At 46.7% G+C, this 26,308-nt stretch overlaps 1 protein-coding gene across 1 annotated transcript in view; it reads left to right on the forward strand.

Moving 5' to 3' along the window:
* UTP20 (UTP20 small subunit processome component) overlaps positions 1-26,308 on the forward strand; it is a 1,022,377-nt gene that overhangs the window by 156,960 nt on the left and 839,109 nt on the right. Inside the window, exons 11-13 of the mRNA XM_086919130.1 lie at positions 3,283-3,360; positions 11,350-11,528; positions 16,389-16,544. Coding sequence (XP_086775256.1) covers positions 3,283-3,360; positions 11,350-11,528; positions 16,389-16,544 — 413 coding nt within the window. The remainder of the gene's footprint in view (positions 1-3,282; positions 3,361-11,349; positions 11,529-16,388; positions 16,545-26,308) is intronic.

The following is a 26,308-nucleotide window of genomic DNA, read 5'->3' on the forward strand; positions in this document are numbered from 1 at the left end:
GGCTGACCGCGCCGGACCCCTACTTGCCCGCCTCCTAAGGGACTCTCCGATCAGCCAACCCATTCTGAGGGTTTTCGACCAATATGGCCGCTCAGCTACCACCCAAATAGGGATCAACACGGCGTTTAAGGACTACTACACCACGTTGTACAGTTCTCCGCAGCCCCTATCAGAACCCGCACTTGTGGCCTTCATGGAGGGTCTGGTTCTCCCGCAACTTACTGCCAGCCAGAACAAGGACTTGAAACGTGCTATTTCAGTGGCGGAGATCAGACAGGCGATCAGAGCCCTTCCGAAGGGCAAGGCACCTGGAACGGATGGCCTACCGACTGAGTTCTACGCCACATATATAGACCTGCTAGCCCCACGGTTACATACTGTTTATTTGGCTGCCCTACGCACAACCTCCCTGCCGCAATCATCAATGCAAGCCCTGATCACGTCCCTCTTGAAACCGGCCAAAGATGGTCTGCACCTGGCCGACTACAGGCCCCTGTCCCTTCTCAATACTGATTCAAAAATACTGAGCAAGGTGCTGGCGTCGAGGCTCATGCAATACGTGCCTCAGCTGGTCCACCCGGATCAGTGCGGTTTTGTGACGGGCCGCCATACGGCCATGAACCTTAGGCGATTGGCTCAGCTCATGCTCGGAGACAATATTGACACGGGCTCCGAAGGATGCATTTCTCTAGACTTAAAACAAGCTTTTGATTCCTTGAGATGGGACTATATGTTCGCCACCCTGTTGAAATTCGGGATACCGCCCGAATTCCTCGCTTGGGTCAGATTGCTATACACCATCCCCACGGCCAGAGTGCGCACCTCCAATCAAATCTCAGGTCCTATGGCTATTGCCAGAGGCACCAGACAGGGCTGCCTGCTCTCCCCTCTCCTCTTTGTCCTCGCCCTTGAACCACTACTCTGTAGACTCCGGTTGATGGCCCCCCTCTATGGCATACGGCGACACGGTACGGACCGCATTGTATCTGCTTATGCGGATGATATTATATTATATCTCCGCGACCTGAGAGGTGATCTGAGTCCGGTTTCTCGGGTTTTCGAGGATTTCAGAGAGATCTCTGGCCTAACTATTAGCGAGACTAAATCCTATGGGTTCACCTTTGCAGTAACAGATGGTTCAACCCCCCTGCCTTTTGCCCCTCACGAATTCCAGATGGCTGACACCACCTTCCGATACCTGGGGATCCAGATATACAGAGAGGCGAGCATGATGATTGACGGAAATCTAGGAAAGGCCATTAGGGCGCTGAAGGCGCAAATTCAGTTTTGGCTTACATTACCGCTCTCGATACCCGGGAGGGTGGCGATCTCCAAGATGGTGCTGCTCCCCCGGCTTATCTACTACTTCACCAACCTGCCATTCCAGATCCCAGCGGCGACATTTAAGACCCTCGACTCACTACTAACCGAGCTTGTGTGGGGACATGGCCGCAGGCGCATAGGTCTGGCCAAGTTGCAACTCCCCTCCGACTCTGGAGGCATGGGCTTACCGGACCTCAGGGCCTATAATTATGCATGTCAGCTGCAATGGCTAGCTTACTGGGTGGCGGGCCGTAATCTGCATGAGATTAATATATCAAGGGACGACCACGCTAAGGGGAGAGTGCACATCTTGCTTCTTCCCGGCTCAGATCTACCTAGAAACGCCCCGCCACTTCTCAAGCTGGCGATCACATACTGGCGGAAAGCGCTGAGGTACACGTCCCCTGGGACGCCATATGCCCTCACAATTCCACTACTGGGCATACCGCTTGGTTCGGGCACACTCACGACGACCCTGCTGGAGCCCTGGCATGACATAGGTGTGACACATGTGGGTGACCTGTTTGCGGAGGGACACCTACTATCTTTCGAAGACTTAAGAACTTCGCAGGGCGTCCCCGGCGGCTCCTTTCTCCTGTACGCTGGACTCCGACACTATATCTCACGCAAATGGTCGCCTGATGGGCGGGAGCCTACCGCGAACCCTCTTGTTAGAATGCTCTACCTTATGGGAACGGGTGGCCACCTGACCAGATGGCTCACATCTAGCATTAAAAGGGGGAGGGCACTTCCACTGTCACCGCTCCGGGCGACTTGGGAAGTAGATATTGGAAGGCCGCTACGAGACAAGGAGTGGGAGCGCATACTCCAGTTCCCCAGGAAGGTGGCCAGGAATCCCAAGTACAAGTTCATACAATTGATGTTATTGCACAGAGCCTACCTGACACCGCACCGACTGCATGTGATGTTCCCTGCGACCAGGAACAACTGCCCCCGATGCGATGAGGACGACGCATCACTACTACATATGTTGTGGCACTGCCCCAAGTTAGGGTATTTCTGGAACACTGTCCATGACTCACTCGCGACAGCTGGTACTCTGCCTCGAACACCTACACTGGAACGTACACTACTGGGGCTGGGGCCTTCGACCCGCACTAGAACCGTGGCGACGCGCTTCTCTGATCTGGCCTTGTTGCTGGCGAAGCGTGCCATCCCGATGCGATGGAAATCGTCTAGACCACCCAACCCAGACATGTGGCGGGCGGAGGTGGTGCGATGGGGGAAAGCGGAGGGCGAAGCACTACAAAGGGAGGAGAGCAGGGGCCTCCGGAAAACACCGATCTCGCTGGAATGGTTTGACACCTTGGGAGTTTTTGAGGCTGGCACTGACGAAGGTGAAGAGGAGGATAGTGATTAACCGCATAGGGTATTAATGTGCCCCGACCCACCCTTCCCATGCGCGACCACCACTACCCACAGTGCACTGAGATGGGGTACGGATACCCCCGACCCATCGCTCACGCTACCCACCTTACCTGTGTATAAGCCTTGCACTTTGTATTAATACGTCAAGTGTGACCCACATGTAGATATTACATTTATGTGCCTAATTAGAGAGTGACGGGTGGGATTCCGAAGGGGTGGAGGGCGGGACCAGATGAGAATGGGGTTTGTTAGTTTGTTCTAGTTCATCGACAAAAGGAAAAAATCGATATCACTATGTTTCTATATATGCTTAGAGCAACCGCATACATGTACCAACGGAATCTACACTGTGATTATATGTATGTAATTGTATGCTATCACTGCTCACAAAACTATGCTAATAAACAGATTTAAAAAAAAAAAAGGAATCTATCACTGTGTTTCTTACAGATATATAGTTACCGAATGTAAGTAACTTGTGCTTCTAGTATCATCTGTCAGTGTCTCACAACATATTAAAACGCAGGGTCTATACATGTACATGCTACTAATACTGTGTTCCTTTCAAAGGTATTTACAAGTGGATTTGAGAGAAGTCTCATTTTACGGTTTTGTGAAGGGATGTTTTCCATGAAGCAGTTTGAAAAAGTAAGTGATTTTGAGTAATTTTCCTTGGAAAGAAAAATGTGCACTTGTACTAATTATTTTTCCCCGTTCATGTTCAAACATCTTTATAGTGATTACATTTTCAAACCAGTGCTTCTGAATTAGTGGAAAGTACCATCATGTCATGTCAAGAGGGCCTTTGCTAAATTATGACTTCAGTGCTTGGGTCATCACAACATACTGCTCACCCCATCAATCAATCAATCAATCATTTGTAAAGCGCACTACATACCCACAAGGGTCTCAAGGCGCTGGGGGGTGGGGCACTACTGAACGAACAGCCAGGTCTTGAGTATCCTCCTGAAGGTCAGCAGGTCTTGGGTCTGTCGTAGGCTCAGTGGGAGGGTGTTCCATTTCTTGGTGGCGAGGTGGGAGAAGGATCTCCCACCGGTGGTTGTTCTTCGGATGCGTGGGACGGTGGCGAGTGAGAGGTCTGCGGAGCGTAGCTGGTGGTTGGGGATGTAGACTGAGAGCCGTCTGTTGAGGTAGGCTGGGCCTGTCTTGTGGAGTGCCTTGTGTGCGTGGGTGAGGAGCTTGAAGGATATCCTCTTGTTGACGTGGAGCCAGTGCGGGTTTCTCAGGTGGGGGGTGATGTGGGCGTGGCGTGGTACGTCGGGGGATCAGTCGTGCCGAGGCGTTTTTGATGCGACCCCCGACTCATCTCAACTGTACCCTGTCCTCACCTCAGTCTCTCCCAACCACACATCAGTCACACTCCAATAGCACTTCAAACCCATGTTAATCAAACTTCATCTCTACCTCATTTGAATCTAATCATACCTAACTTCAGCCTTACCCTTCTGCACCTCAATGCCAACTCAACATCTCCTCATTATTAATCACAACTGTACCGTGCCAGATCCTCAGCTTCTTACCTCCATCTCACTCGCACTACAATTCACACTTTTTCCTCCCCACCTCATTTCTGCTCATCCTTAGCCGAGCACAACCTCAATCAGACAATTTACAACCAGCTCAGTAATTTGCCACGTGGATTTAACCCATTTATATGGCTGTACCTGGATGCAAAATGGAAAATAATTCATTAGAAAGCTACCCTGTTCCACCTCCTGAACATTTTGACCAACCATCAGAGAGTGGGCACAGCAGGCTGACCAAACACAGATTGTGGTGGTGGATGGTGACCAGAGTGGTCAGACCAACTTGGCCGACATAGCACCATATTTTGACTCTCCGTCTTGTCCAGTGTAGGGTCTTTTTGTAGAGTTTTGCTGTCCACAGGTTGAGAACTTCATTTGATTTTATTTTCTAGTAAATTTGTGTTTGAGAGCTGCTATTGTATAACTCATTATGGCTGTCATAATTGTGGCTTTGTCTTCATTTGTTACCAGTGAGAACAAACTCCATATCTAGTCTGATAGCCTCTAAATTGAAATGTACGTAGTCTGAAATGGATACATTCTATCTGAAGCATGAGAATCTGTACTAGTAGGCAGGAAAACTCAGACAATATTGAGATATACATGTAACAAGTCTGAAACCAGAAGCCAAAATTCTTGGAGTGAACCATCGCTAAGTTGCATCTGCTGAGAGTACTTTCTTCAAATGTGAACTTTTTATACTTGCGGGTGTCAACTGTTTTTGGTGTGTAAGGAATGCTGGACTGAGAACATCATCAGAATATATATATATATATATATATATATATATATATATATATATATATATATATATATATATATATATATATATATATATATATATATATATATATATATATACCCACCCCAGTATTGGAACTTTCATAGATTCCCATGCTTTTGTATCATTCCTCGTCGTCGGAATGGGAGTCTCGGGAACAAAATAACATAGCAGTAGGTACAAAAGAAAAAGGCTCTAGGCCTCATTCCCTTTTGTAGCATATCCGCCTCTTTTTGTAAAAGAGACCAAACTAAGCATCAGCCAATTAGAAGAGCATCAGCCAATTAGAACCCTCCTGAAGGAACCTCAGATCTTCTACCGTACGATGTGCTTATGGAGTCTCCTTTGAGCTCTGCTCAATCTCTACTCTTTTCAGAAGTTTTCTTCAGGATTTCTCTTCAGAATTGTTGGCTGTCCCTTCCTGGATGTCTGATAAGGAGAAGAAGAAGGCCCTTTTCAAGCCATGTTCCACCTGTGGCAAGAAAAATTGTTTGTTGAGGATAAGCATAAAGATTGTATTTATTGTCTCTATCCTGATCATAAGGCTGCAGACTGCAAGATCTGCCACACCTTTTCTACCAAGACCCTCTGGGATCGTGTGGGTAGGCTTCTTACCTGGCTTCAGAAGTTGAAGTCCAGAAAAGACACAGTCTCCAGTGACAGCCTCATCTACAATAAGGTCAGTCAAAAGGGGTAGGGTTTCCCCTTCTCCTTCTATGGAGCGTCCATCTAAGGCCTCAAAAAAGACCCCCAGAGAGTCTGAGAGCCAGGGACCGGTCGAATCTCCTCACCATGGTTAAAAGGAGAGGGAAGGACCATCCACACCTTCTTCTGGGATGAAGACTGATCCAGCCTTCAAAAGACCTTCTGGGAAGACTGACAGAAGTTCCAATTCGTCGACGACGCAAATGAAGGCTTCGTCGACGAAGGCAGTGAAACCTAAGCTTAAGATGGTACCGTTGATGGGCCCGTCCACAATACAATCGACGTAGATGGGATCGTCGACGAATATGTCGACGACGGCAGTGACGACGAAGAGTTCGTTGACGGTGGTGATGACGACAGTCTCGGCGCCTAAGGCTTCGACGACGACAACATTGACGACGACAGCAGGAGCGTCGACGGTCTCGTCGTCGACGACGCCCATCTCGTCGACAATTGTTTGTTCGTCGACAAAGTCTACTCCGTCGACGACGCCGATGACGGCAGTATTACCAGCTCCATCGTTGACGGGATCGTCAACGATTCTGTCGTCGACGGAAAGAATTACTATTTCTATGAGACAAATTACACCTGACATGACGTCTCCTAGGAGAGTTACCCCCTTGCCTCCAGCTTTGCTGTTAGAGGAGGATAATGACGAATCAGAGGTTGACGATCAGGACTCATATGGTTATGGAAACAGTCCATCTCAGCTTCTGGTTAAATGCCAGGAAACTGTTTTCAAAGGGGAGTACCAGCAGGAATGTGGGTATCATCATTCTGCCCAGCCACAACAGTATTCGAGGCAAGACATGGTGTCTGTACCATCTTCTCTCTTGCAGGATGTCCACAACATGCTGCAGGATTACAAATCTAGATGTTCACAGCCTGCTGCTGTTCCGACTACGCAAGCCCTGCCTGTTCCTGCGGCACCTGCAGTGATTTCTCCAGAATTGCCGGCTCAGGTGACATCTCAGCTGCAGACACCGGTTCCACAGGTACCTTCGATACCACTGGACACTCATGATGATTCCTCAGATGAGGATCAGAACTTTGATGGCAGACCTGATCAAGGTGTGGAATGGGACGAGTATGTCATCCCAGACCCAGCTTCACCATGTCCGGATCCGGTGGACTCCCCGCCAGCGAATATAGGGGGGGGGTTCCATAAGCTGATGGAGAGCGTGGCTGGCAGATTCAAGCTACCAATGCCTTCTGTTGCCACCGAATGTTTTTTTTAAAGAGTCTTATAAAAAGACTACTAGATCTATCCCTATTGTCCAACATGTTTGGGATGAAGGCCTTAGGGCAATGTAAAAATCCAGCGACGGTGGTCCCTGTACTACCGCGCCTCGACAAAAAATACAAAGCACCTGACGATGGTCCGGCGTCCTTGACGGGACACCCAAAACTGGACTCGGTAATTTCACAAGCGGCACAAAGGAAGTCATGCAACCCTTCAGCTCCTTTGGCAACTCCTCCAGATAAGGAAGGTAGGAGGTTAGACAACGCTGGGGAGAGGTTCTCTTCAATGGCTAGTCTTTTGGTGCGGGCAGCAAATGCCTTGGCAATATTGGGCAGGTACGATCGCCAACTATGGTGTGACGTTTCGCCACATTTGGATCAACTGCCTCCAGAATCAAAAACAGAGGCGAAGAAGATTTTATAAGAAGGGTAAGCAACGTCAATGGAAATTGTATACTGTGCCATGGACATCGCCACAACAGCTTTTCGTTCATTGGCTGGTGCTGCAGTCCTTCGTCGCCAGGGATGGCTCAAGGCGACTTGGTTCAGACCCGAAATCCAGAATAAGATCCTTGATCTACCTTTCGATGGAGAGGCATTGTTTGGAAAGTTTATAGGTGACACTCTCCAAGATATTAAAAAGGACACTGAGACGGCGAAGTCTCTGGGTACGCTTCAGTACTGTAAATCTCCATTCAGAGATTCCAGAGGCAAGAGTACCACGTACAGAGGTTCTTACCAGCAGCAACGGTACTAATCGTAAAGCTCAGGTTTGCAACAGTACCGCCAGACTTATCGGCAAAGACAAGGCCATCCCCTCGAATTTCTCAAGATCTAATACTAGAGGAAAGCAAACTCGCCAAGGACGTGAAACGTCTAAGAGACAATAGCGGCCTCCTGGCTCTTCCTACCGCAAGATCATCAGTAGGAGACAGGGTGTCTCAATACCTTCAGAATTGGTCCAAGATCACATCAGATCGTTGGGTGCTAGACGTCATTCGAAAGGGCCATACTTTTTAATTTACACAAATCCCACCATCCAAGCCCCCGGCCGCCATCCCATCGAAACATCTGCGTCTTCTGCGGCACGAAGTCCATCAGATGCTCCTGAAAGGTGCTATATAGCCGGTTCCCTCCGCCCAAAGAGGAGAAGGATTCTATTCCAGGTTCTTCCTGATAAGGAAGATGCTAGAGAAATGGTGCCCATTTTAGATCTCAGGGAGCTTAACACCTATCTCATCTCCCTATCTTTCCCGATGGTTTCACTTCAAGACATACTACGTCTCATCAATCCAGGGGATTTCATGGTCACGCTCGATCTTGAAGATGCGTACTTTCACATACCGATTCACCCAGCACACAGAAGGTTTCTACGATTTGCATTAGCCAAGAGCCACTTTCAATTCAGGGTTTTACCCTTTGGTCTTCGCTCAGCCCCAAGAATCTTCACAAAGGTGCTGGCACCAGTGGCAACGTTTCTACGGAGGAATCACTTTCAAGTCTTCCCTTACCTGGACGACTGGTTGCTGAAGGCTCCATCCAGGGAGGCCGCGAGGGAAGTGGTCGATGCTTGTACAAACCTGTTTCAGAATTTGGGTCTCACTCTAAATAAAGAGGTCCTCTCTGGTTCCGTCCAGGACTGCACGCTTCCTGGGGGCCATCTTGGATTCGAATCTCAAAAAAGCTTTCCCAACCTTGGAGAGGCAGGAAAAACTGCAAATCATGGCGCCAGCCTTAAGAAAAGAGGTGTCTTTCAGTAGGCCGTCCTCTTCAGGAGCAGCTGGACATCCAGTGGAGACAGATTCACTGTTCATTTGACGACAAAGTGACCATCACCTCGGCAATGAGAAAAGCTGCCTTGTGGTGGACAAAGCAGGAAAACTTGTCCCAAAGTCTATCCTTCGTAAGCGATCCGTCTCCTCGGGTTGTGACGACAGATGAGTCATCTGCCAGGGATCTTAAACGAAAATGCCGACAGACTAAGCTGGCTATCCTCAGTCAGTCACGAGTGAGAACTAAACCAGCAAATTCTGGACAAGGTTTTCCAACAGTGGGGCAAGCCTGCAATAGATCTATTTGCGACGCCGACCAACAAGAAATGCCGGTCTTATGCAAGCAGGCTTCACCATCAAGGATCATTGGGGAATGCACTTTCGATAGCCTGGTCAGGTACATTTGTTTACGCCTTTCCCCCCATTCCAATGATCCCGAGACTTATCAGGAAAAAAATCAAGGTGGAGCCATGCAAGATGATCTTGGTAGCCCCTGCTTGGCCGAGACCGTTCTGGTTCACGGAACTCAATCTGTTGTCGTTTGTTCCTCCTCTTCCCTTGAGAACCATTCCGGACCTTCTCACAATGTCCGAGGGGCAAATTTGGCATCCGGATCCAGCTTCATTGCACCGGACTGCATGGCTCCTGTGCAGCGAGAATTTATGAACCTTCCCATCTCAAATGACATAAGAGAGGTTCTTTCCCAGGCTAGAGCTCCTTCCACGAGTAAGACTTACCATTTCAAATGGAAAAGATTTTGCATTTGGTGCAGGAAAGAAGGTGTTGATCCTTTCTCTTCTCAACCTCATCAACTTCTGCCTTATCTTTTGTCCTTAGCTAAGACTGGGCTGGCCCATTCATCCATAAAAGTTCACTTGGCAGCGATTTCACGGTACAGACGTTCTGCGTCTGGACCTTCTCTTTGGTCTTCTAGGATAATTAAACCGTTTCTTAAAGGATTGTTCCGTGCCTATCCCCCGATGAGGCCTACGCCTCCTACTTGGCAACTGAATTTGGTCCTCACACAGCTCATGAAAGACCCATTTGAACCGATACATCGAACGGACATGAAATTCCTTTCATGGAAACTGGCTCTCCTTCTTGCCCTCACATCGGCAAGACGCATTGGGGAGTTGCAGGGTCTCACAACTCAGGAACCGTTTCTCCAATTCAAAAGGAATACAGTAATCTTAAGAACTAACCTGAGGTTCTTACCCAAGGTGCCCTCGGACTTTCACTTGAATGAGCCAGTTATTCTTAAATCTTTCTTTCCTCATCCTTCCACACCAGCCGAGAGGTCACTGCATTCTCTGGATGTACAACAGTGCTTAAAATTTTATTTGGACCGCTCCAAAGGATTCCATCAATCTTCCCAATAGTTCATTGCTTTTGGTGGTCCTCGCAAGGGCCACCCTCTTTCAAAACAAAGTATCACGAGATGGATTCCCAGTGCCATTCTCCATTGCCATTCGACAGCGGGTAAGCCGCTGACCAGCAGAATTAGAGTGCATTCCACAAGATCGGTGGCTTCTTCGACAGCTCTCTTCGCGGGAGTGCTTATCAGAGACATTTGCAGGGCTGCGACTTGGAGCAGCGTGCACACTTTTACAAAGCATTACTGCTTGGAATCCTAGACACAGGAGGACACGGCTGTGGGCCAGGCAGGCCTGAGGAACCTCTTCCACTAATTGGTGAGCTTTCCTTTCTATCCCACCTTCCTTTTTTCTGCACATTTTGTATCTTCATGTAATGGTGGCTATTGCAATGTATGTTTATGACACAAAATGTGTTTCATTTCTGACTGCTTGCTACTCTGATACAAAAGCTTTGGAATCTATGAAAGTTCCAATACAGGGGCAAGAAAACAAGTTACTTACCTGTAACTTTGGTTCCCCACTATTGATAACTTTCATAGATTCCCATGCGCCCACCCACCTCCCAGAGGAAAGCTCAGCCTTCAGCAGATATGGTGACTATTACACAATGGCTACGAAAATATGAGGCTCTGAGGTTCCTTCAGGAGGGTTCTATGGGGTGAGGCTTTTCTGATTGGCTGATGCTTAGTTTGGTCTCTTTTACAAAAAGAGGCGGATATGCAACAAAAGGTAATGAGGCCTAGGTCTTTTTATTTCTCTTTTGTTCCTACTGCTATGTTATTTTGTTACCGAGACTCCCATTCCGACGACGGGGAATGATACAAAATCATGGGAATCTATGAAAGTTACCAATACTGGGGAACCAAAGTTACAGGTAAGTAACTTGTTTTCTTCTTTGCAAGTGCTGAGGACATGCCTACAAGTCTCATTTTTACTAGACAAAAATATCTATATATCTATATCAAATCTATATGTCAAATTATTGCATGAAGAGCAACGTCTTATGTACCAAGAGCAAAGAGCATTTGTCTCTATCTTTGTATACAGAATGAATATAAATGTTCTAAAGGAATTTAAGTGTTTATTGACTGGGTTTTTGGTTCAAGTGTTTTTACAGGATTTTACATCCAGAATCCAACTCATAATGTATGTCCTCTGCTCTACTTACTCAAAAATCCATTAAAAATACATTTGAGCCTTAAATTGCTTTTCAGCATTTCCTACCAAGCTTTCTTGAGTACATTGAGCTTTGCTTCATGACAGAAGAATGTGTTTTCAAAGATGAGGCGCTGATGCTTCTGGCAAAACTCATCCTAGAAAAAGCAGAACCGCCCAGCGTGGCATCGATGGCATTTGAGAAATACCCTTTACTTTTCACAAAGGAACCTGTGCTGTAAGTATGATCTCTCTAATTTCTTGAAGATGAACATTACGTTTGCAAAAAACGGCGCATCTGTTTAGTTTTTTTGTGCAAAATTGTAAGTATTTCTAATATAGGCTGTTTGTTACAACACCATGCTAATGGTTGCACAGATAGGTTGAGAATCTTGGCAGTTTTGGTATGCCACATGCTAGATAGGGTCTGTAGAGTTAACTCTTTTCTTCGATCTTTACAGATCACAGATTGAAGGCATATTGCTAGATCAATGTGAAAAGACTGCTCCGCTGCTTTCTGTGATGTCCTCTTTCAACATCTCTGACAAGCTCTAATAATTCACACAAAGTGTAATTACAAAGAAAGCATGCTTGCGTTTTTTTTTATGGTTCGTCATATTCAGGTGATCCCACTTTAGTATCTAGTTCTCATTGCATTTACTCTGATGCAGGTCAGCAGTTAGACTCTCAATTCATTTTATAGCAAAATGATGAGGAGAACTGACAAACTAGAATATTACGAAAGAAGCAATCATAATAAAAAAAATATCTATTGGAAGTAACTCATCTTGTTTCAACACCCTCCAAACTAAGCTTATAATAAGTTGTGCAATTGTCATTTTTAGGTCTCGCCTGAGCTAACAACTCTGCTGAGACTTTTAGTAAGGGCTTCAGAAAATGCTACCACTGTGGCCTGGCACTTGAGAGCATGTGCGCGGGCACGAGCAGAGGAGCCATATGGTTTTTCTCTTTCATCATGGGTCATTAGCTTTCAAGATAAGAGAGCTTTCTTTCACATTCCTGAAGTCGATAGCTTCCTTGTTGCTCTTCTCACTAGTACATTTGTGTTTGGAACTGTTACTACAACTGTCCACAAAGGGAGGGGGGTGTTCCCACATTTTATATGGAAGCTACTTAATATAGACAACATAGAACGTTAATACAGAATGTTGCTTCCTGAGGACATTCCAGCTTTAATGCGCACATATACTTATATGCGAGGATGTAAAGAGCAGTAACTCTTTTCGTTATTTTTTTTGCGAGTTGGGCATCAGAACATTTTCCAACATCTGGGTCTCCAGTCTATCCATGCAGGTGCTTAGCATGGAGATTTATTCAGTTGTCGATGTTTGTATGGTAGATCTTGTACAGAACTCAGAAGTCATGATCTCCGCCTAACAACCTGCAGTGCATTCCTCTCACGCCCTAAATAAGGTTAAGGCACTGGATGGATTTGCAAGTGAGGGGTCCGACCGGATCCCTTCCCACTCACTGTGCCTTTGGGTAGGATTTGAATTGTTTCCTTGTCAGTAGCTTTGAGACGCACAGTACCCGATATGAAGATGCAGTTCTATGGCTATGAGTGGGTGTGCAATTTTATGTGTCCTCATTCACTAACGCTAAGCTCTTCTGTCAAACATTAGCCGAATATGGTGCCACTCTCTTGGGCTCGAAATATGAAATGGAAACGTTTTGCAGAATGAGTGAAATAAGTCCTCTTTTTCAAATGAAGGCCAAATTGTGGCAAACTGCTCCACCGGAGCAGCCAGGAAAGTGGGCACATTTCAATTTTTTCCTGGCGGTTGTGTTTCACCAAGGACAAAAAATAATCTAGGGCAGTGATTCTTCACTGTGGTCCGAGAACCCATGGGCGTCCGCACAGACTTCTCAGGGGTTCTGTGACTGTTTAATAAAATTACATATTAAAAATAATAAAGTATATACAATGAAAGAAATAACATTTTAACTTTGAAAACCTTTTCTACACGTGAATGTGAATTAAACAAAAAATGTCAATATTTGAGCATTTGTTTGGTTTATACTTGTTTTTGCTTGGGCTCCTTGGTTTCTAATAATAATTCAATCGGCGTCCCCGGATTTAAGTAAGGATTCAGTGGGGGTCCACCGGAATTAAAAGGTAATAGACCACTGGTCTATGGAGAACTACACAAAGCCCTAATAGTTGGTTCTCCCCAGAGCAGACGGAGCTTAGAGAGAACCGTAGAAGTGCCACTAACAGGCCAGTTGATTTTCCCACCTCCTGCTTTTTTTTCCCCATCTGTGGCAGTCCGAAGCAGATCTGGGAAATGTTGTCTCTTCACATCAGGACCTACTTTGCTTACAGAGGAATGGAAGCAAATTAGTTTGAACCTAGCCCAATGAAGAACATGTTACAAAAGAAAGGCAGAACATCCTTGATGTTGTAAAATACGCCTTTATAATCGTAACGCTACTCTTAAGTAATCCATCTCGACACTCTGACTCCCATCCGATGCCGGCTTCGTTCCACTCGTCTACTTTGTACCTCCCCACCATTGTAAGCTGTACTGCCCACCACACACAAGAGAAAAAGCAGCTTTTTCTGTTATCAGATAAATTCTTAAGTTGAGGGCCAACCGTTTATTCTCCTCCCCACCCCCCAATATCTTGATTGCAGACATTTTGTCCTAGAAGTAATTGGATCATCGATTTTAGAGTGGTATGGGATACTATTCTAGGTGCCTTCTGGTGCCCTAGATAGGGGCATGTCCGAGGCAGATTCTGCACCTTCTTTTCCGGCCAATTTCTTGAAAATGGAAAGGCTCCGGATGGGTAAGCTTCAGCTCATCCTTTCAGGTGTTCATTTTTATTCGTTTTGTTGGATCTGCAGAGCACCTACTTACACAATTCTCTCAACACAATCCAGCTTACACAGGAAGTACTGTGAAAGTATAACTTTTGAAAGTAAATAAACAGTCCGCACATGGTTGTGCTGTGCAAATAAAGAGCAACGTTTATTTTGCTCTAGGCTCAAGCATAAACATGCAGTGACCAACTGCTAAGGGTTCTGCCTCACTGGGGTTACATTGAGGCTTTTATACAAGAATTTATGTAATACAATATATTTAAATGACTGAATCATCTATTACGTCCAGCTGCAAGGTCATTCTTAGCAGGAGCTTGAAAGCATCTGTTTCAACAGTTATGTATCTTGGCAGTAAAGCTGTTACTTGTAGCTAATTGGTTTTCTTAGTTTAAGAGGCCCAAGGTTCCCCTGCATTCTTCAAGTCTGTGATCAGTGGAAGTTACACTTTTCCACCCAACGAACAGATTGGGGAAAAAATCCACTAGCAGATATGGGTCAGTGTCAAGAAATTCAAACAATAGTTCGCTCCTACTTTCAGCACACTTATAGTCTCCAAGATCCTAGTTAAAACAAATGCAGCATTATCACAAAAAGCTGTTGCATTTCTGAGCCGAGCCGAAAACTGACACCGATGTTGCACTTGGTTTTCACAGTTTGGGAGCGAGAAGTGGAAACTTACAAAAAATCAGTCAACAAGACTGTACCAGGTGAGCATATTGCGAAAATAATTCTCTAAGCGAAAATATAGATGGAGTACCAATCACAACAATCATTGGCATAGCCAATAGGTTTCTTTTGGGACCTTATAAGTATTTAGTTATGCAGCACAATATCCTTGGTGCAACTAACTCAACTGTTGCATGGCTAAACACTTAGAAGATCCCAAAAGCGAGACGTATTGGCTATGCCAGTGCTGGCTATAGATTCTCTCAGGTGACTGCATCCAGCTGCGTCAGAGTTATGATTTGCTGCTTTTGGCTTTTGTAGCGCAAACTTATATTTTCCTCTGCTGTATGAAAGACACAATGTCAAAATGTTGTTGTGTGCATACATTTTGAAATGGAGGAGAGGAGGATGTAGAATTTTGTGCTGTAGGACAGACCTTCAATAATAGTTTGGGTAACACATTTTTTGTTGATAGCAGTGAACACGTCCCAGTATTTGCCAGTAGAATAAACTGCATAAGAATGCACATATCTTATTTTAGATCATTGCTGGTACATAAGGTGTCCCGAAACACACTATGTAAGTTGAGGTGTCAGCTGCTATTCCTGTGTCCAATCCACACGGCTCATTGTTTTTTTGTTGTTGCCTTTCAGACCTCACCTTACAGCACAAGCTGCCTGGTTGCAAGAATCCTATTGTGAATTTACATAGGCTTATATTGGTTGTGTTTTCTCCATATTAAATGGCTTGTTTTGTTTGCCCCTCTGCTAGAGAATATCCTCTTTACCCTCCTTTTAAATCTCTTACTTGTATCAGTCTATTGCTCACTTACAGGGAATTACGTTTTTTTTTAAGGTTAAGCACTCCTTTAGAGTGCATGTGTTTTCCAGCTGTCTTCCTTGTATGTTTCTCCACCCGCTAATTATCAGACCCCCACCCTTTTGTTGCTCTCTTCCTCATGCGTTGCGCGCTCTCTCTCTCTCTCTCTCTCTCTCTCTCTCTCTCTCTCTCTCTCTCTCTCTCTCTCTCTCTCTCTCTCTCTCGCTATACTTCCACCCCCCCTTCCCAGGCTCTGTGTTCTCTTCATCATGCGCTTCTCTGTCCACCACCCTTGTTTCTCTCTCTTATGCTGTTTTTACATTCTCGCCACCATGCTTCTCCCACCACCCCTTTAGTCCATTTTCCTTTATTTTCTATTGAAAATATAGAATTCTTTTTTTTATTTGCCAATCCAAGTGCCATCTACCACCTTGGGTCAGTAAATCAAAAAAGCAAAATGGAACTTGGATAATTCTCTAGCATCCTCAGTCAGGTATGCAAACATCTACAGAATAATGTGACCGGCAATAGCAGTCGGGCCACTGCCCTCTTTTTTCCTTCTGCATAGCATCGGCAAATGGCATTGGCAAAGCCTGTAGATTCAAAAGGAGAGACCTATTCTCTTTGCCAATGATTTTTATGAGATTGTGTTACCACCTTATGCAGTCTGTTGCCTTACCTACATCTTTCCAATGTATAGGCTTGTTTGAAAGAAGTTATTTTTTGATCACCTTACCGTTCTTCAAATAATCTGATGCTGCTTTTCAGGTTCAGCAATGTACATCAAAAAAGTATGACATGCCAGGAAAAAGGGCCGATAACGGTGCTAGACTACATTTTATCTTTGATTGAGGTCCCTGAGCACGAAGATGTTGCGGACCTTTCTCATCCATGGACTGCTCTCATCGTTCTTCCCCACATTCGGTAATAAATAATTGTTTGATTGTAGCTCATGTCAAGGTAGACACACAGATGTTCAACATTGATAAATATATGCTGTGCAGTTCATTCAAACATGTTTTAACTATACTATTTTTTTAAAGTATTTGTGCATTATAAATGCAAACTCGCTTTGACCACAAAGGGTTTTCATATTATGTTTCATGAAGAGGGGTTCTGAAACAATCCTTATCTTGACACCACAGTTGCTTGGAGTAGGAGGAAGTAAAAGAGTGATATGGTTTATTTTTCGTAATTGCTCTTTATTAATTTTTAGTTGTATCAACCCAACAGAAACGGAAATGTATTCAGCATACTCAATCACAGCCCATACATCAAACTTATAGCATCTGAATGACCATAACATATGTTATTTCCCAAACAGAACCTGCCATCCCGCCACTCCCTTCAGAGCAACAACATCAAATGAATACTTTCACCATTTCAGGCCACAATGTGAAAGACTCAACAAATGGTCCAGTGACAGTCCCATTGTGCACTTCACAGGAGCATGCACTACAACCCATTTACTAATCAACTCACCCTGTTATTAGCTAAGAATGCTACTCTGTCTTAATCAACCTTGTTAAATTTTATGCAGTCTATGGAGGTAAATTATAAATCCTCCAACATAGCTTCGATTGCCGCCAGGAAACCATCCCTTCACCAGTTCGGGTCCAGCTTCCTCCCTCATGACTGAGTGAATAGTGTTCAGGTCCGCCATTGTCCATTTATGTACAGCCTTTAACCAAAGCGGGCACGCTAGTGCATCTCGCCCATTTCATTCCTCTGTTACATTTCTTTTGCCCAGTATAACTCTATAAAGTAGCATACAGTCCTTGATTTCTTAGCGTGCTTCATGTTTCTCAACAGACACACTGAGGGGTCAAGAGGTATCATCTTCACCTCATCTGACTAGTCACTTCTGCCACTGTAAATCAGTAGGGCTGAATGTGTTCACATTCCCACACCATATGGAAAAACTCTTACTGCAGCTGTCGACCTCTGGGACAGTGGTCCGATTAGCTATAGAAAATTGTAGCCACTTTTTTTGGGTGAGAGAAGGCATCTGATGTATATTATTTATCTGATAGAGACACCTAGCCGCAGATTCCTTAACTTAGAATATCCCCAGGTGTCAGACTGGATCAGGAATTTTTTTGCAGCAGCACCTCTGTGCGCCGGGGGACGGCGCCACACGACCCCGCCCTGACATTGTCCTCGTTCGTGACGTCCGCAAGGTCATATAAGTCCCCCCTGGCGCTCTGACGTCAGTGTCCTTCTTTGCCGGGTACAACGCGGATCCGGAGTGAGCGGTACCTCTTGCCTGTTTTCAGGTCGCCTTTTTGACGCTTTGCGTCAGGACCAGTGTGTGCGACGCTTTCGGGCTTTAAAACTTGTCATTCCTGTTGGCGGCAGATGTCCGCGACAGACCGGCATCTTATTTGTATGTAGTGTCTGGGCGAGCACTATGACTCCACGGACTACGAAGCCTGCCAACACCTGAAGTCGAAAGTCTCAGCGAGAGCGCCGCATTAAGCTTCTCTCGGCACGACTGTCCCGGTCGGAGTCGTCTCGTCCCCCGGCCTCTTCATCGCCGGCAGTTCGCTCTACTATCCGGCTCTGCTGTCGATCGGCCTCTGGGGTCCGGGGTCGTCGTTCCCCACTTGGTAAATCGAGGCGTCTGTCGCCCCGGTTTTCGACCTCCCTTGCTTCTGTTGTCAGGGGCACTGGTACCCAGAACATTCCGTACGTGCGCTCCAGACAGTCGCCCCCCCTCTATACTCCTTTTCCGGGTGTGGGGGCGACTCAGGCACAAATGGAGGCATATGCTCTGCAGGCCTCCCATGGGTTTCCTCCCATTCCTGGGGCGTCCTCGAGGCCTCCGCTTCTTGTGGTATCTCAAACGGACTGGCCCCTGGCGCCAATTGAGGCCTGGCCCCCCAGGAACGTCAGAGATGAGGTGTCATTGGGGCACGGCCCGGTTGGGTCCCCCTCTACGGTCCATATGGAGTAGTTAGGGCGCAGCCCAGCTGGGTCCCCCTCTACGACCCACAGCGCCTCTGCCGCGCCGCATAGCACCGCTGGGCTCACTGTGGCATCGCAGGTGGTTGCCGGTGCTCAAAGCCCTGCTTGGGGCACACCCTGGGCTTCCGGCGCCGCCCGGGCTCCACCTCTGCTTCTTTCTCCAGAGTCTAAGCCTGTCCTGTCCCCAGGAGCCCCATCAGGATCCTCATTCTTCAATGGGGCTCTCTTCCGTGAGGCATTGGTCGCACCCTCAGTGTCTTTTGGATGGTCAGCTTACAACCCTCCCCCACTGATGAGCCGTTGTCCCCTCCGTGGAGGGCTACCGAGGCTGGTGCAGCTTTTTTGAGAGTGGTCTCATTGGCCACTCGCATTTTAAACATGCAACCCCCGTCTGCCCCCTTGTCTGTGGACCCCTTGCTTGAGGTCCTTCACTGTGGGTCCAGGAATGTGGAGCCGCTCTGCCCTTTGAGTCTTCCCTTTATGATGCCCTGTTGGGTACCTGGGTCCGGCCTGCTTCAGGTGACCCAGTGGCTCGTTCAGTTTTGCACCGCCACTGTCCAGCTCCATATGATCCTGTTTATCTTTTTGTGCATCCTGATGCGCAGGGGTTTGTGTTGCAGACTACCTTTCCTTGCCTGCCCCCTCTAACGATTCCTTCCTCTCTGGAGTCCAAATGGCTAAAGTCATGGGGTAAAAACATCTTTGCATCCACTATTGCAGCCCTACGGTCCTTAAATACAGTGTGTGTTTTGGCTCGGACTACCTCTGCCATGTAGGACTCTGCAGAGACTTTTCTTTCTGCCACCTCTGAAGGTGCTCGTATTGATCTCCTTCACCTCCTCCGGGATGGCCGCGACCTTGCCGAATTCACAATCCGCTCAGCCTTAGACACTGCAGATTCTTTGGGCCGAGCTATGGCGGGTCCTGTTGCCTTAAGGCATCACGCTTGGTTGCGAGATAGCGTCTTCCCTGAAAACATCCGGGAGCGAGTGGTTGACTTACCCTTTGATGGGGTTTTGCTGTTTGATGCTCACGCCGAATCGGCGGTTCACCGGCTACTTGTGGGCTTTCGTCCTCCCACTTAGGCCTTCTTACTCCTGTCTTCTGTGGTGGTACTTTTTCATTTTGCATCCTTTAGATGCGCTCTGTGCTTAACATGGGCAGTGACACTTACGTCTTCTTTTTTCGGTGGATCAAGGGTGAGTACCCTTTTATTGGCATCCCTTGCATGCGTTTTGCTTTGAGCTGCCTGCTGGCCTGCTGTGGCCGTGTTACATGGGTTGCTGTGTGTTCTGACTGAGGTATTGAGCCGGTGGCTTGGTAATGTCATATGACTCGGAACTCATGTTCACAGGTTCAGTTCGTTACTGCGCTGTTTTGGCTTGGCTTATTGCCCTAAGAGGTGTTCCCTGTTGTTTGGGGTATGCATACTCCATGTGGGGTACTTGTACGCTACTATATAGCTCTGCTTATCTCACCTGGGCCTGGAGATCCTGTGGGCTCCATGCGCCTCTTGGTGGTCCATTGGATCGTGTTCTATGTTTTTCCCTGGTGTCATCTTCTTACGCCATGGTCATCCACCTCCTTGGGAGGTTTCATGGTCTCCTCTTCAAAAACGGCTCCTACCTGCCCTTACTGTACTAGGTATGATCCAGTATGGACATGTTCATGCTCCTGGCTAGTTCTGGCTCTACATAATTATATGTTTATACATTTATGTATACATGCCGGTTGCCTTGGTATTCCTCTTCCCAGGTCTCCACCTCTTTTCGAGGCTGCGAGGTCTGGCCCAATATCTCCACGTGTGGGGGAGCTTTTCTCAGTTGTTGCAAGTTGCCCATGGGTTCCTCCTTGGTTCCGCTTACTGGGGTGATTTCCCAATTTGCCATTTTTTTTTTCTTTTTTTGAAATTTAATATTTATTGCAGAATCAGAAATGTACAGCATACGTGCAATCTTGCCCGTCTCCGCTTATCAGCCACCCCCTATAGTTACTCCAACATCACACAGCCATTCAGCCCACATCCCGGAGGCAGGGCGGCAAGAATTAAGGATCCGGGAGTAAGCCAGGTGATAAGACAATAATGTTAACAGTAATTCGACATCAGTTTATGCGGGCTTGTTAAATGGATCTGCTTTTTTGAACCTACCCCCCCAAACCCCCAACCAACAACTCGCCTCCCCCGGTTAGCATGAGGAATAATGAAAAAGACCAGCGCCCTCACTCTACCCAAGGAAACTGGACCAAATAGACCCATCCACCTGCCGCAATCTGCCGTCCACTCACACAATAAGCATCCTCATGCCTCCCTCGGGGTCCCCCCAACTTCCCTCCCACCACCCACTCCCTGAATTGTCACTGGTGTGAGCTAACTGCAGGACTGTAATCTGTCATTCAGGAGCTGAGGGAACAACACTCACGCAACCGTGCGCCACCCGGGAACCCACTATCTGCCTCACTCTGCATGGTCCCCGTCCTGTGACAGGTACTCAATCAGCGCTTGCACCAAGCTCTCCCACGCCCGTGCCACTTCCAATCCTCTCTCATCAGCAGTGCGCGTTGCCTGTCTAAGCCGGATCATACTTTCACTCCTGGCCCACTTACTCAATTCCATCGCCCGACGCCTACTGGATGGGCCCTCCGTCGACTTCCAGCGCCAGGTGAGTTCTCTCTGAGCCAAAATTAGACCTAGATCGATTCCCAATTTGACACATGGTCCCTTTTTGGTTTTCGATGCTGTACGTGTCTTTTCTGGAGTGTTTGGTCTCGGATTCTGAGACTCTTCCCACAGTTCGGTAACTTGGTGTTTATGGCCACTTCCTTCGGATATGTCTTTTTTCCAAATGATCACCTACTATTGTTAAAGCTACGCCTGCGGGACAGCTCTTCTGGTGGCAGTGGACCTGGACTGCTGCGTGCAAGTCTATATTGTGGGTTGTTTCTGACTTTGGCTTCATACTGCCCGGTCGGGCACTGTTATGCTTCTTGCGTAAGCCACTTTAAGGTCTCCATGGCTGTTTGCCGCCTGCATATTTCTGCCTGCTTCAGCGGGTTTAGAATTGATGCTATTTGCCGCTATTTTTCCCCTTTTTGTGATTGGGTGTGCACTTGGCGTGTTTCTTGTCCCTCCGGCTATTCCCAACGCATTGCTCAGGTTCTAGCTCTTGCTTTTGGGCTCTTGATACCGGCTCCTTCGGCTTCCTTTTATAGGCTAGTGTGTTAGGCTCTCGTTGCATCTCTTCAAGTTCTTTTCGAGCTTGGGTCGGTGTACTCATCGTGCGCCTTCAAGTGGAGAGTGGTACTTCTTCCTTTCGCTCTCTCTCTTTGCTCTGGTATATGGCTCATGCCGTTCTGTCATTTTTATACGGGTATGGTGTAGCGCCATTCTGGCAATTTTAGGATATCTACCATCCAGTTATTTTTGCTCTTCCGAGCTGCTTGGTTTGCTGTCTGGCTGTTCCGCCACAGCTTTCCCCCTTTATCCATCACTCTGTTGCCGGATCGAATGCTTTGCGCTTTCTGTTGTTCTGTCGCAGACCCACCTCCCCTTTGGGTTATGGCTGTGGTATCTATTCTAAGTTAAGGAATCTGCGGCTAGATGTCTCTATCAGATGTACGAGTTACTTACCTTCGGTAACAATGTATCTGGTAGAGACGTTGTCTAGCTGCAAATTCCTTAACGCCCACCCAGCCTCCCCGTTCTGCGAGAACCTTGCCGAATGGTGTTCTCCACTGGCCTCTTCAGTTGCCATTGGGTTATCTCTCACAGGAGTTCTGTTTGTGGCTCCCTTCTCACTGCTTCCATATACAGTTAACCTCTGCTGAGTGGCTTCTTTCCTGTAATACGGCACGAGGAAATTCTTTTTCCTCTCCAGTTACCTTCCCTTCCTTCCGTCTTCTCTATTGACTCTGGGTCCTCTTGGTCGTCCTCTTTCGGGGTCGGTTGTGCTCTGTTTCCAACCTCCGTTATTATAGGGAAAGGGCCAGGCTTTTCATACCTTCCTATGGCGGACTGTTGTTCTTCTGTGCTCCGTTCTTAATAAACGGCACAGTTCTACATAGCAATATCAGTCTATTTCGGTCTGTTGAGATGTTCTTCCCTTGTGGCACTCAGGGAAGGGTCTTTGCTTAGCTTGCGGGGCTATTTCTCACAGCTTTTCACGTATATGTAGGCAGTGTCTAATTATGTCTTTTATTATGGTGTCTTCCACCATCCTCCTTCTTTGTGCGAGGTTTTTTCATCCCTCGCACACTGTTCCCATACTTTCACAGTTTTTTGTTGGTGGCTCCGCATTGGGCCACGGAAAAGTTTCTCAGAAGAAAACTGACGTCAGCACGCCGGGAGGGACTTATATGACCTCACTGACATCACGTACGTGGACGATGTCAGGGCGGGGTCGCGTGGTGCCGTCCCCCGGCACGCAGAGGTGCTGCTGTAATAAACATTTCCTGATCCAGTCTGATGCCTAGGGATATTCTAAGTTAAGGAATCTGCGGCTAGACAACGTCTCTAGCAGATACATTGTTACCGAAGGTAAGTAACTTGTTCATTAGTGTGAACTTGAGACCATGATTCCTAGTGATTATCTTTCGGTAACCCAGGGCACTGGTCTAGTTGGTCTCTGTTATCTCTTCTCCAAGGTTTAGCTCCGAACGTGCCTGTAAAGAGGATATCTTGGTATAAAAAGTGGGGTCAGTAGCTCTGTTCACAATAGTCACGGCGTACCTACATGATCACAACATGAGTACGTTGGAAAACTGATTGCATCTTTCTGATTCTGTATCTTCCCCACCATGTGTTTTTAGCTGTCCTGACCAGCCTAGCAATTGCCATGCAGTGAACTACTTATTTACCCGTTTTGGTCTTTATTGACTATAGGGTGAAGATCATCCCCAGTGGCACAGGTTCCCCAGCTTCACAGTATGGTCACTAAGGACATGAGTCTGTGCCCAGAAGTCTGGGAGGCACAACAATAGCAGTTTGGGGGTAAAGTGCATTCTGTCATCTGGTTTATCATCCTATTCATGCTACCAGAAGTTAGCTGCCCTGGCAACCCCGATGTTCCTATCATTTCATACATCTCCAACTTCATAATAACACCCCCTTTGCTTCCATTTCCTCAGTCTCCTACAAATGGCTAAAGATTCCTGAGACCTGCCTCAGCTACCCATCTCATTTGCCACAAACATTGTACTGGGCACATGATGGCCTCCATGCTAGGTTGTCCACCGCCCTCGCACATGAATCTCAACATTTTTGAGAAGGCTACTCTCCTTCTTTTGACTTTAATTTAAGCCGGTTAAAGGACTGTTTAGCTCAATGAAGAACTGTCTCTACAGATTTACAAAATGACAACGATAGCCATCAAAATGTTTATTAATTGTGGTAGAACTGTCATTTTAGCAATAGCCACACGTCCCATTGATGAAACATCTCTGGATATTGTTTTGCTAAAATTCGCAGTGAACAGGTTCTCATCTGTATGATAAACCTACACCCCCGGGTATTTAATGGTGCAGGGTCCCAATTAAGAACGGGCGGCGAGAATGAGGGGTGCAGGGGATGGTGGAGGAGGATCAAGCCAGCTTGTGCAGATGCTTCACAGTGTGAAAACATTTGGAATTGGCAGGATTTCTCCAGTTTATTCATTCTTAAGTGCTGTCTCCAAAATGCCCCTCAAGCTCTGTCGAGGCTGCCTGTGATAAAGAAGGTACGTCATCGACATTAAGGGAAACCCTGTGCGCCCCAGTTTTCAGCCTGACCCCATACCTCCCCAATCATGGTTTTATCGCCACTGCAAGTCACCGTAGGGACAATGCCCAACCCTGACATGTATCAATCCAAAATAACCACAGGCGAGGAAAAAAACCTGTCCTGTGTGAACCCCGTCTTCCGGATACCCATAAAGTAGTCATATCCACTTAATAATCTCTTGCCCTAGTACCAGCTTCTCAAGCACAGCACACAAAAACGGCCAACCCAAAGTGTTGAATACCTTATGTATATTTTGGGGAAGCGACCATAGAGTCTGGGGCTGTGCGCAGGTCCTGTCTATTATCATGAGCAGGCACCTGAAGTTCAAATGGGTGCTCCTCACCGGGAAAAAAACTAAAATGAATTTTCTAATTAATGGCAGTAGTGTATTCGTATTAACTTCTATCAGTAACGAGAGCGGCCTGCACGACTTAGTCTGTGTCCCTTCCCAGTTTAGATAAAACAAAGATCATCGCTATGCACATGAACTCCAGAGGGGCTCCTTTGCTAAATGCATGTTCAACATTGGGAGTAATGTTTCTTTGTAGGTGCTATAGAACGGAGGTGTTAAATTTCCAATCCTGGGTGTTTTTCCATTTACCCACTAGTCGGTTACTAACGTATCCTCCCCTAGGGACAACAGGGCATTCAAAGTGGTTCTATGCTCCACATGCAGTACAGACATCGTAATGACAGCTAAAAACTGTGCCAGGGAATTACCCTTCCATGTTTCCAGGGTTGACTATAAATCCTTATAGTAGGTGGCAACAGCATCCTCAATTTCCTGTTGTATATCTAGAATACCCCTTGTAGTAGATAATATTGCATAGAATTCCGCTCCTCCTCAATACCACCAGCCAAACTAGTAGGTGCCCTGCAAATTCACCACCAATGTGCTGTCTAGTCGCATATTCCATATACAAGAACCCCTTAAGTCTGTCCAGAAATTCCTATATTCCTTCTCTTTTTCTGTCTGAGTTTCAGCATATGACACCCTCCAATTTTCTAAATCATGCTTCATACGTTCTAGTGCATCTAGTTGTCAGGTGAGCAACAGCTTGATCCTATAGTTTGTCTTTGTTATACCTGCTTTATCACAACTCTAAAGCTCTGCCACTCAGTGGCAGTATACCTACCTGGCCCTTTGTTTTAAGGAAGTAGTGAGTGATGTGCCCCCACATCTCCACCCTAAAGGGGGTATCAGAGAGTGTGTCAACTGGAAGCGGCCAAGTTGGTATTGACACACAGGGTCCACAGATCACCATCTCCATCCAAAGGGGATTATTATCAGACAATTTTCTGCTCATGCATTCTCCCTCAGTGGCATCAACCACAGTTCTATGCTTAACTAGAAACATGTCTAGACTGGTGTAAATCTTACGCATGCCGTAGTTATAAGAGTCGCCTTTTTTTTTAGGGGTGTAACTCCCTTCATAGCCTCGACTAACTGCCAATTTGAGATTGAAGAGGCGAACTGCCTGTAGGCCAACCTGCATGGTGCACCTCCAAGGGCATCACCAATTCCAGGGCATCACCGATCTGTCCTTCGGAACATCTAGCACCAAACTTTAATCCCCTCTCAGCAGACACACTTCATCAAGCTTGTCCGCAAGTTTGCCATCTAATACTTTAAGGATTTGAATTTGATTCACGTTCTGCATGTAAATACTTGCCAATACCAGTCCCTTTCCATCTGGTGTCAACTCCATAATAGCATCTGCCTTCATCATACCCTATCATATGATTCGCCCTGTACGGCTCCACTGGAGCAATCCAGACCATGATCCCTCATGAAAAAGTGGAGTATGTTGTGCCCACCATTTGGCTCCTACACTTACACCTCATTTTGTCCAGTTCTTTTTTTAATCAGGTGGGTTTCCTGAATACAGGCAAAGTGTAGTAATGCACATTAGGCAATACATTACTAACATTCTTTTTGCCAGTTTCTCCAGCCCCATGAAGTTGC

This window comes from Lissotriton vulgaris, chromosome 1_1 (assembly GCF_964263255.1).
Source record: "Lissotriton vulgaris chromosome 1_1, aLisVul1.2, whole genome shotgun sequence".
NCBI lineage: Eukaryota > Metazoa > Chordata > Amphibia > Caudata > Salamandridae > Lissotriton > Lissotriton vulgaris.